At 34.0% G+C, this 12,419-nt stretch overlaps 1 protein-coding gene across 3 annotated transcripts in view; it reads left to right on the forward strand.

Annotated features, from left to right (window-relative positions):
- The window catches only part of KIF20B (kinesin family member 20B), a 73,466-nt gene that overhangs the window by 32,017 nt on the left and 29,030 nt on the right, over positions 1-12,419 (forward strand). For all 3 annotated transcript variants that reach the window (XM_019445040.2, XM_019445042.2, XM_019445041.2), the window contains exons 21-24: positions 1,327-2,566; positions 2,902-3,040; positions 9,657-9,776; positions 11,962-12,022. In XM_019445040.2, the coding sequence (XP_019300585.2) occupies positions 1,327-2,566; positions 2,902-3,040; positions 9,657-9,776; positions 11,962-12,022 (1,560 nt within the window). The remainder of the gene's footprint in view (positions 1-1,326; positions 2,567-2,901; positions 3,041-9,656; positions 9,777-11,961; positions 12,023-12,419) is intronic.

A 12,419-nucleotide genomic window follows, 5' to 3' on the forward strand; every position in this document is an offset into this window, starting at 1 on the left:
TAAGTTATGAAAAAAAAAGTCCAGGACTCTTATCATCCTCATTTAGTTTTTTTCATTAGTCATTTCCACTGATGAAGTCATAGGTATAAATATAGCATGACAAGTAGAGAATTACATGAAATGGGAAGTAAAACAGAAATCTGAACCAGTGGAGACTGGATCATTCCACTTTGGGACGACTTGCCCCAACTTTGTAAAAGGTTAGGAGACACTCAGATGGAAGAATAATATATTGGTTGAAGATTATTTAAAAAAAAAAATCCGTAAGAGGAAGTGGGCTAGTTTGTTGTAAAAATAGGGTAAATCTTTAAGATTCCAGAGTAGCTGGAATCCTTAGAATAAATTAAGAATCTTGAGGCAGTAAATTGGGAAAATGTAACTACAAACATAAGAAAAGCTTCAAAAATAAATTAAGCAGCTTTTAAGATAGTGAGGCTATACAGCAAGGGTTATGCCATGTTTTCCCCACCCTCTCTATGAGGCAGAGGACACAATGAGTTACAGATAATAAAACCTTATTCAGTGTGCTTTTAAAATTAGTCTGTATTAAAGAAAGATCTTGGGATTCCAAAATGAGATTGCACAGTTACCCAAGAGCATTTAGACAATTAGGTGAAGGAAATGAACACGGATTATATTTGAAAAATAGAAATCTACTGATAAGGCTTGTTTTTGTATCCATACTGTGGAAACTGAGATAGGTGATGTTATTATTTCTGCTTTACATTTGAGGAAGTGGTCTTAGGGTTGGGGAGTTTATTGACAGTTATACAGCTAGTGAAGAAGGGTAAGGCAATATCAGAGTTCTCAGAATTTCAACGATTTCCCCCCTAATTTTAGCTATTAAAATAAGGTACTCAGTTTTCAAGTCATTAATTCAGTAGATCTGTAATACAATTGTACTTTAAAATTGTTCTTTAAGGTTTGGGATGTCCACCTTAAGTGTCTCATTATGTGATTTCCTTCCCTCTGTCCCATGTTATAATGATAACAAAGACTTGTAGTAGAAAATTTAGATAATATTGAAAGTTATAAAAAGAAGAGAAATAACTGGTAATCCTACTCAGGTAGCTACCATCTATTTCGGCATGCTTCCTTTGCTAACTCTTTCTGCATTAATTTAAGGAACTATAATTTTTACATCAATGGGCTTATGTGGGTGTATGCTTTGCAACCTGTTTTTTCTTTTTCACTCAATGCCCTGTTTCTGTTTCTCATTAAAAGTTTGCTTTCATATTTTTTGTATGTTTTAATATTGGCCTATAGGGTAATTTTCTGGTTTTATTAAGGTTTGCCAGATTAATAACAGTTTTCTTATTTTTAAAGGACCTATCCACGTAACTCCAACTATTACTGAAGATGAAAAGAAAAGAGAAGAAGTGCAGAAGAGCATTTCAGAAGATGAGGAAGGCATTAGAATTTTACAAGAAAATAATGAAGAACTGAAAACATGTCTACTCATGGCTGAGAATGAACTTAAAAATGAAAAGGAAGAAAAAGCAGAATTAAACAAAAAGATCATTAGTTTGCAGCAGGAACTTTCTTCTTCTGAAAAGAAGAGTTTGACTTTAAATATTGAGGTCCAACAAATTCAGTCAAATTATGATAATGCAATTTCTGAATTACATGTGCAGAGAGGTATAAATCAAGAACAGGCGGAAAAGATTGAGAAATTGTCAAAGGAAATAGAAACCGCTAGAAAAAATATCACAACTAATGTTTCACAAATAAAAGCAATGCAAGCAAAAATAGATGAACTACGAATGCTTGATTCAGTTTCTCAGATCGCAAACATAGATTTACTCAATCTCCGGGATCTGTCAAGTAGCTTTCAAGAAGATAATTTACAGAATACACAGTTACACCTTTTAGATAATGATGATTTGGTAAGTAAGCAGGTTAACGAATATCATATTCAAGAACTCGGTAGGGAAAGTTCTTTCCACTCTAGTATTGAGGCCATTTGGGAAGAGTGTAAGGAGATTGTAAAAGCCTCTTCCAAAAAAAGTCATCAGATCCAGGAATTGGAACAACAAATAGAAAAATTACAGGCAGAATTAAGAGGCTGTATGGATGAAAACAATAGGCTAAAAACAGAGGAGAGGGAGAATAAAAATCAAGGTGACCTACTGAAAGAAAAAGAAAATCTTATACAACAGCTGAAACAAGAATTGCAAGAAAAAAACATTTCTCTTGATGTTCAAGTACAGCATGTAGTTGAAGGGAAGAGAGCACTTTCAGAACTTACACAAGATGTTACTTGCTATGAGATGAAAATAAAGGAACTTAAAGCAATCTTAGAAACTCAAAAAGATGAATGTAGTCGTTCAGCCAAGTTAGAACAAGAAATATTGGAAAAGGAATCTATCATCTCAAAGCTAGAGAGAAGTCTGAAGGAATTTCAAGCAAATCTTCAGGATTCTATTAAAAACACCAAAGATTTAAGTGAAAAGGAAATCAAGTTGAAAGAAGAAATCGCACAATTAACAAATAATTTGCAAGAGGCAAAGCATTCACTTCAGTTAAAGGAAGAAGAAAATGAAACCAACCGGCAAAAAGCAGAAAAGTAAGATAAATGTTATTGAAATATTTAAAAATGTGCAAAGCATTTATTTTATTGGTTTTCCTATGTAGCTTTTAAATAATAGATGGGCATAACTTAATCTAATACAATATAGCATGTATGATGAGTAAAGAACTTGAACTTTGTTCAAATAAACCTTTGGAACCCAAAGTTATGTGCAAAAATCTGTTTATAAAATCACATGAAATCCTCTCTGAAGGACTCATTGGACATTCCAGGTTTGTGAAAATAGAGAATTTTGTAGATCGTTAGCAGTTACACATATGATCTTATGTGTCTAGTGGTGGTCACTATAGAACATGATTTGTGTTCTTTAGGTTGAAAGAGGAGCTCTCTGCAAGCTCTTCTCTTACCCAGAATCTGAAAGCAGATCTTCAGAGGAAGGAGGAAGACTATGCTGAGCTGAAAGAGAAACTGGCTGATGCGAAAAAACAGATTGAGCAAGTACAGAAAGAGGTAGGTTATTTGAAAAGTTGTATGGCCAACTTAAATAACAAAGATTGTTTCCCTTCCTTAGCACATTTTTTAGACACAGATTTTAGAATGAAACAGAACATTTACCAACTCCATAATTTTTCTTAAAATGCTGAGAAAACTTATTTCACAGAAGAAAATTTAGCCAGCTTCAACAAACAGGAATGTTCAACGTTAAGAAAAATATGTGGGGGAGGTTGATGGGGGAATAGGTGAAATAGGTGAGGGGGATTAAGAGTCCACTAATCATCATAAGCGCAGGGTAATGTGTAGAATTGCTGAATCACTACGTTGTACACCTGAAACTAATATAACTCTATGTTAATTATCCTGGAATTAAAATAAAAAACTTAATAAATTTCAAAAAAAGAAAAAAATGTGCCTCATATAGGATTAGAATCTTTTTTTCTTTTAAGCACTGCCAAGTTCAAGTTCCCCCAGAAGTAAAAATGAAACTTGTTTGCAGATAATATTCATAAGTGTATGCAGTATAGTTGTAACAAGTTTTTATTAGTTTAATATTAAAATAGGAAATGTAATCACTGATTGCAAGTACAAAATACACAAAAGTATATACAGTGAGAAAAAAAACTCCCTCCTTCCTAGCCATCAAGTTTCTCTCCAAGGCATCAAACGATACCAGTTACTTTCTCTTTACTTCTTCCTCTGTCTAGCCTTCTTTCTTCTCTTTCTGTAAAAAAAAAAAAAAAATGAAAATATCCTATAGACACTGTTGTGAATCTTAATTTTTTCACTTAATAGTGCATCTTGGCTGTCTTCTCATATCAGGATAATGTCAAGAATCTCCAGGGGCGCCTGGGTGGCTCAGTCAGTTGAGTGTCCGACTTCCACTCAGGTTATGATTTCATGGTTCAAGGGTTTGAGCCCCACGTTGGACTCTGTGCTGACAGCTCAGAGCCTAGAGCCTGCTTCGGATTCTGTGTCTGTCTCTCTTTCTGTCCTGCCACCCTCACACTCTGTTTCTCTCTCTCAATAGTAAATAAACATTAAAAAAAGAAAAAAAGAATCTCCAAATGAACTATTTTATGACTACAAACTGTATTTGCCATTAGTTAATTGGTCCTGTATTATTAGACAATTCAGATAATTTTGTCTTCTGCTGATTGAGCTTATGCAGCAGTCATTTGAACATTTACAAGAAATTCTGTGATACATAAATTCCCAGAAGTAGAATTTATGATTCACTGGTTTGTACATTTGTAATTTTGATGCATTTGTAATTTTGATACTCTCAATGCCAATTTGTAAGCCAGAGGTAATTATGAGAATAAGAGAATATTTTTTCCACCCTAATCCACAAAGTAGTATTTTATCATACTTTTTGATATTTGCTAATTTGACAGATAAAGTATGTATCTCACAGTAATTTAATTTGCATTTTTCTAATTATGAGTGAGCATCTTTTTGTTTAAAAGCCATTTATATTTTTTTCTATGAACTGTGTATTCATATCTTTGGCCTTTTAATTTGGATTATTGATTTTTCTGTTTTTTTCAATTATTTTTGCTTTATAGGAGCTTATTACATATTTAGGAAATTAGCGTTTTTAAAGATATGAATTGAAGACCCCTTCCCCTCATTGCTGTTTTTCTTAATAGGGCTCTTTTTTTGCCTTAGAGCAAATTTTGATTTTCATGTATTTAAATTTATTTATTTTTCTTTCATGACTTCTTGATTTTGTCTTGTACTTAGAGTTTTTCTAAAGCTGAAAGTGGTTTTTTTTTTTTTAATAAATGTGGTTTTCTTTGTGTTTTTTTTTTTAATTTTAAGCTTTTTATTTTTAAGTAATCTCTACACCCAATGTAGGGCTTGAACCCATAACCCCAAGATCGAGAGTTGCATGCTCTCTCAACTGAGCCAGCCAGGCACCCCTAAAAGCTGAAACAATTTTTAATTTTTCTTATTATTTTTTTTTAATGTGTATTTATTTTTGAGAGAGACCGAGACACAGTGCAAGCAGGGGAGGGGCAGAGAGAGAGGGAGACAGAGAATCTGAAGCAGGCTCCAGGCTTTGAGCTGTCGCTGACAGAGCCCGACATGGGGCTCGAACTCATGAATTGTGAGATCATGACCTGAGCCAAAGTTAGGTGCTCAACTGACTGAGCCACCCAGGTGCCCCAAAGCTGAAACGGTTTTAAAGAATTCTTTTTTGTTATTACTTTGAGTTAGTTAAAAAGAATACTTAAATGTGTCTGGTCTGAAGAAATTGATATAGCAAATGCTTGTGGGCCCCATCCCTACTTATGCTTCCTACCTCCATTGAACGTTTTGTGTTTAATCTTTCTTACCTTCTAAAAATATAATTTAAAACCATATTTATTCTTTATCTCTAAACAGTATATTGTATTTTTCTGAGACTTTATTTTTCACATCATATTTCTGAGATTCATTTATGTATAGTTGTAATAATCACTTTTACTGCTGTATAATACACCCTTCTGTGACCTTCTGCTATTGATTTATCCATTCGCCTATTGCCATTTAGGTTTGTTTTTTTTTTTCTGTTTTTTACTGTAGAAGCAGCATTCCTCTTTTATACATGCCTGTGCATATACTTGTGTGAGAGTTTCTTTTTTTTTTATTTTTTTATTTTTTAACGTTTTTTATTTATTTTTGAGACGGAGAGAGACAGAGCATGAACGGGGGAGGGGCAGAGAGAGAGGGAGACACAGAATCGGAAGCAGGCTCCAGGCTCTGAGCCGTCAGCCCAGAGCCGGACGCGGGGCTCAAACTCATGGACCGCGAGATCGTGACCTCAGCTGAAGTCGGACGCTTAACCGACTGAGCCACCCAGGCGCCCCAGAGAGAGTTTCTATTCCAAGGGGTGGAATTGTTGCATCAGGCGATGTGAAGGGGTATTATTGCCATTTGGAATTGTATTCCTATGATTATTAATGAAGTCCAGCATCTATTCATGTGTTTATTGGCTATTTGTCTGTTCTGGTTACTAACTACTCTGTGAAATCATTTGTTAATATTTTCTCTTAATTGTGCTTTTTTTTTTATTTTTAATTAGTGTGTAGTATTTCTTTATTCTTGATTCTTTGTCAGTTAAATATGTCACAAATATCTTCTGTTTTGTCGTCTTTTGATGATTGAAGTTCTTTATTTAAAATCTTTTTTTTAATGTTTATTTTTGAGAGAGAGAGAGAGACAGGGCACAAGTGGGGGAAGGGCAGAGAGAAAGGGAGACACAGAATCCAAAATAGGCTGCAGGCTCCAAGCTGTCAGCACAGAGCCCGACGTGGGGCTCAAACCCACAAACGGTGAGATCATAACCTGAGCCAAAGTCACACACTTAACTGTCTGAGCCTGAAGTTCTTTATTTTAATAGTTTTATTTTTTACCATTCTTTGGAAAACCAGACCACTTCATTTTTCAAATGTACTTAAAAGCCAGCATCTGTCAGTGCTCCACTTATTTCTATGATTCTTATTTTCACTCAGTTTTTATCTCTGTATTTCTTAACTTTTTTTTTTTGCTAATTCTTGGATGCATTTAAAAAGATTAAATTTATTTTTTTCATCCAGTATATATATATTTTTTCAACAGAAGATTGGTTTATTCTAAACCATTTGAAATTGAAGTTCTGGAATAGTTTATTATTTAATGTAAAAAAATGCCCATAATAAGATAGCATTAATGTAAATTAAAAATGAATAAAAAAGTTAGAATGGATATGAACTTTCTGATTAAATAAGCAACAATTTTCATGACCATTAGGTCTGTCTAGTAAAGAAAAGGAAGGGGGAGTGAAGCTCTTGCTATGGACCCAGTTCCCCTCTGCACTTTTTATGGATAGAGGTTCTTTTCTTTCTCTGCCAGTTCCTTAAGCACTGTGATGCCTGGAAGCTTTGGCCTAAGTTCTGTTTCTTCATTTATAGTGATTTGTAGAGATGTGTAAATTGTATTTCTCATTGTTTCATCAGCACAATTTATAATTTATAAAGTTTTCAGAATCATCAGTATAAATAGCAGGATTCTGATTTAAGTACAAAGTTAAGAGCTAAGCTTTCATGATAATATGGAAAATGCTTGTGTTATAATATTAAATAATAGAAAGTGAACCCAATTTTATATATAGTCAAACCTGAACAGATAAATTTGAGCTGTGCAGGTCCACTTTTTTTTCTCTAGCTTTACTTTATTGTAAGAAAACAGTATATAATACATATAACATACACATGTGTTCATTGACTTTATGATATTGGTAAGGCACGTGGTCAGGGTTTTGGAGAGTCAAAAGTAATATGTCGGGGCACCTAGGTGGCTCAGTCGTTAAGTGTTCGACTCCTGGTTTTGGCTCAGGTCATGATCTCACAGTTCATGAGTTCGAGCCCTGTGTCAGGCTCTGTGCTGAAAGTGTGAAGCCTGATTGGGATTTCAATCTCCCTCTCTCTCTGATTCTCCCTGGCTTGTTCTCTCTTTGCTCTCTCTCTCTTTCTCTCTCTCTCAAAAATTAAATAAGTAAACATAAAAAAAATTAAAAAATAATATGTCAGTTTTTGATTGCATAGAAGATATGTATCCCTAACCTCTGCATTGTTCAAGGGTCAAGTGTATATGGTAAGATTAAAAGTTTGTGAACAATCTGCATTAAAATATAGACTGCAAGGAAATATATAAAAATATTACATATTTTGATTAACTTAGGCAGTGGCATAGGCAACTCTTTTAAAGCTCTATTGTTGCATTTATTAATGTCTTATAGTATGTATTCGTTATAATAAGGGAAATATAACAACGTTTTTAATCAGTGGAAGGAAAATATAAATCATACCACCATAGGTAAGATGTAAAAACCTATGGAGTTTCATATAAGTATATACAGAAAGTTTCGAAGTTACGTGACAAATATTTTAATGGTAGATTAGATGAGGAATGTTAGACAGTAAAGATGACCTAAACTATAATTAGATAATAGGAAAATTCTTAGATCAGTAAGCTAAAAGCAATGTGGTATAATTTGGAAAAGCATTTGTTCGTTACTCAGAAGATTTGGATCCTTTGTTTTCTAGACACGTAACTTCCTGGTTTAAGGTACTATTTCTGAGCACCGTGATTATCAGTAAGCATTCTCAAGGATGGTATAATTAACTTCTATTCACATGGAACCAGCTACTTAAATAATAGCTCATTTTTCCAATTAAGTAATAGCTCCTTTTTCTAATTAAAAACTTAATTGTGTATATTATTTGGAAATATTTCTTGACATTTCTCATTTCTCTCTCCCGTTTAAACATGACCACTCTTGACAGTCCATCTATGTTTTTTTAGATCTTTGTGTATGCATTTGACTTAATATATGTATGTAATTGCTGTGTATACTTGTATGTGTCTATTTTTATAAATGGAATCATCTATATATAAATATTGCTTTTTAACTCTAGTTTTGAGATTTTTTTTCACACCACTATTTACAAGGGTATCTCTTTTTATGTTTTATTGTATAGATGACCACTGTTACCCTAATGATGGTTATTAAGGGTATTTTTTCTTTTTCAAAATAATATGTAGTGTCAATGTAAATAATAATAATGACAACAACAATAATAGCTTACTCTGGGTCAGTTATTCTGAGTTTACATATAACATCTCATTTAATTCTCAGACATATTAGGGGTAGGCATTGTTTTTAACTTCCATTTAATGGATAAGGAAACATGTACTGAGAGATCTAACTTGTCCAAGTTCACTTAGCTAACAAATGGTAGAGCCAGGATGGAAACTAAGGTGGTCCTTATGTGCATATTGGTGCAACACACAGTCTTTATTTCTCGTTGGCTGATAGTTTATGGCTGTAAAATTGATAAGGATGGTTTTATTACTCTAAGTTCCATATTTTTTAAACAAAATAAAAATAATAAATATTATTAATGTAGGATTATAAAGGTAATATGTATCTATTGTGTAGTAAATTTGGAACATTCAGAAAGCCTAAAAAGAAATGTAAAAATTCCCTGAAACCAAACCACTCAGAGCTACTATTATGGTATTTCCATGCTTTTCATGAAGGGGAGCTTTTTTTCAGTTTATAGCCTTCATTTTATGAGATCTCTAGGATTGGTAGAGAATTGTAGAATTATGTTACCAGTAATCAAAAATCAGTTGACCTTCACTTGCGTGGATAACTTTTGATCTTATGATTGTTCCATTTTCATCCTCTGTGGGCCATTGTTAGCGTTTAAAGTATTTCTTGTATTACTGATCCCATTACTCAGTAAACCTTGGAAACCTGAGCCAGTATTTTCCTCATAGAGTATCTCTATTGATTTTTCTGTGACAATGATTTTGCTGTTGCAAGGTGCTATGTTGATTCTTTTTTAGAGCACTTAGAGAATTTGAAATTCTTAAAATATTGTAAGAAGAAAGTGATCTTTTCATATGCACTCTCCTTTAGTGTATTAAGACATTTCCTATAATTTGAAGCCATATCATAGTATGTTAGACTCTCTGATTTTTCTAATGGGTTTTAGAGGATACGAATCTTTGAACCAGTGGCCATGAATTTTAAACAACAAAAAGCAGTTAGTATTATAAAAAACATTTAATTTGTTTTATAAACATTACTTTGTAGGTATCTGTAATGCGTGATGAGGAGAAATTGCTGAGAATGAAAATCAATGAACTGGAGAAAAAGAAAAACCAGTGTTCTCAGGAAATAGATATGAAACAGCGAACCATTCAGCAACTCAAGGTAACAGTTTTGTTTTTAAAATAGTTTAAGTAGATTTTGTTGGTGTATTTTAGTATCTACTTAAATGTATCCATTCTTTACAGCAGATTCTCTTTTGGCTGTTTCTGGAATCTAAAATTTTTTTTTAATTTCTTAAAATTAAGTATGGCCATAGTGATTTGCTTCTAATGAATAGAGTACGGAAAGGAAAAGGTAGTATCTTTACAGCAGAGAAACCTGGCAGGTACCACCTTAACCAGGTGTCCAGGAATAGCGTCACCAGTAGTAAGTCATGTTGAGACCATGTGCTTCCTGATAGGATGTGTCCAGAAGGGCAGGGCCATCTCATGTGGTATTTTACCCCCAAATCCATAATCTCAGTTTAATTAGGAGAAAACATCAGACAAACCCAAACTGAGGATGTTCTACAAAATACCCGACCAGTAAAAAGTGTCAAGGTTATTAAAGAAAAAGATTACCAAGGAATTCTCACAGAATAGAGGAGACTAAGGGAAAATGGTTGCTAAATGCAATCTTCGATCCTGTATGGGATCCTGGAAGAGAAAAAGGATGTCACTGGAGAAACTGGTGAAATCCAAATAAAGTCTGTAGTGTTCATTAGCATTATTGCATCAGTGCTAATTTCTTTTTTTTCACACAAAGATGATTTTTTCCATATTTTAAATAATAGACAATGGAGACTCAACTACTCATTCTTCTGTCCAGTGTTTTGCAATTTTTAAATAAATGTACTTTGATAATGTAAGAGTTAACATTAGGGGAAGCTACGTGGAGTTTATACAGGAGATCTCTTCTATCTTTGCAACTTTTTTGTGAATCTAAAATCATTTCAAAATAAAAAAAGAAAGTGAAGCTCATGTTCTAAAAAAACTATTTTTCAAAAGGACACTTAAAAAGCAAAATCCCGGGGCGCCTGGGTGGCTCAGTCGGTTAAGCATCTGACTTTGGCTTAGGTCATGATCTCACGGTCCGTGAGTTCGAGCCCTGTGTCGGGCTCTGTGCTGACCACTCAGAGCCTGGAGCCTGTTTCAGATTCTGTGTCTCCCTCTCTCTCTGACCCTCCCCCATTCATGCTCTGTCTCTCTCTGTCTCAAAAATAAATAAACGTTAAAAAAAAAAGAATTAAAAAAAAAAAAAGCAAAATCCCTTTATAAGTGATTATATTTTGCTTGACATCAATTAAGTGGATTGGGCAACAATAAAAAGAATGGATTTGTTGTATTCTTTGCATGTTTGCTTTTAAATGAAGCAAACCAATGAATATTCAGATATAAACACATGATTTAAATTTTTTTTAATGTTTATTTCTTGAAAGAGAGAGAGAAACAGAGCATGAGCAGGGGGAGGGGCAGAGAGAGAGAGGGAGACACAGAATCTGACGCAGGCTCTAGGCTCTGAGCTGTCAGCACAGAGCCCGACGCGAGGCTGGAACTCACAAATGGTGTCATGACCTGAGCCGAAGTCAGATGCTCAACTCACTGAGCCACCCAGGTGCCCCAACACATGATTTAATTTTTAACTGAATGTAATCCTAATAAAGCAGCCTGTACTTTCATAATAGGATTCAGAGATTTCCAGGTTCTGTAACGATTCATTGTAAAATTTATAAAGTGAGGAGATAGTGTTGACACTGAATGAGACAGGGAATAAAGGATTACCAGGTAGGTTAAAACTAGAATTGGAAGATTTCCAGTGTCCATAATTTAGTCTTGCCTTTGTGGTGTCTGTTATTTTTTTCAAACTTCCCAGCTACTTTCTATGTAGAGGGTTTGGAGGACCCTATTTTTTCAGCTTTTTAAGTTTATTGATAGGGAACTTTTTTTTATGGTTTTCCTTGTTCCTTCTATTGTTAAATGTATAGTGAGCCTCCATATCCTCATTTCTACTTTTTTGATGTATAAGAGAAACCTGGTAGCTTAAAATATTGAGTAAATAAAATGACTGGGTAGTAACTTTGAGGTAGATTAAAGGTATCAAGTTGTTTTTGTTTTTGTTTTTCTTATTACTACTCTCACCCTGCCCTTTTCTCCAAGGTGAAAAAACTTGGAAGTTTGAGACTAGTAATCAGCCTTGTAGGAGAGAGATTTCAAACCTAACATTGAACCCTATTTTTAAATCCCAGTATTAAATATTGGTGTGCATTTTAGTTACATTTGCATTTAATTCCTGTTGTTTCATTTTGCAGGAGCAGTTAAATAATCAGAATGTGAAAGAAGCTATACAACAGTATGAGAGAGTATGCAAAGGTCAGGAGCAAATCTCTATTTCCGGTACTAAAATAACTGCGTAACAATTGATTTAGCATTTTCCTCTGAAAATTATAAAGTAAGGTCAACATAAGATGTAACTGTATCAAAAGAGAAAAGCATTGATTTTTTTTTTTTAAGTTTATTTATTTGTTTTGAGAGAGACAGAGAGAGCACAAGCAGGAGAGGGGCAGAGAGAGAAAGGGAGAGAGAATCCCAAGCAGTCTCTGTGCAGTTAGCACAGAGCCTGATGCAGGGCTCGAATTCACAATACCATGAGATCATGACCTGCGCCAAAATCAAGAGTCCCAGACACTTAACCAGCTGAGCCACCCAGGCGCCACAGAAAAGCATTGATCCTAATAAGTAACTTGTCAACATAAAGTTTATTCTTAGA

The sequence above is a fragment of the Panthera pardus genome, unplaced genomic scaffold, assembly GCF_024362965.1.
Source record: "Panthera pardus isolate Hobbes unplaced genomic scaffold, ASM2436296v1 HiC_scaffold_22, whole genome shotgun sequence".
NCBI lineage: Eukaryota > Metazoa > Chordata > Mammalia > Carnivora > Felidae > Panthera > Panthera pardus.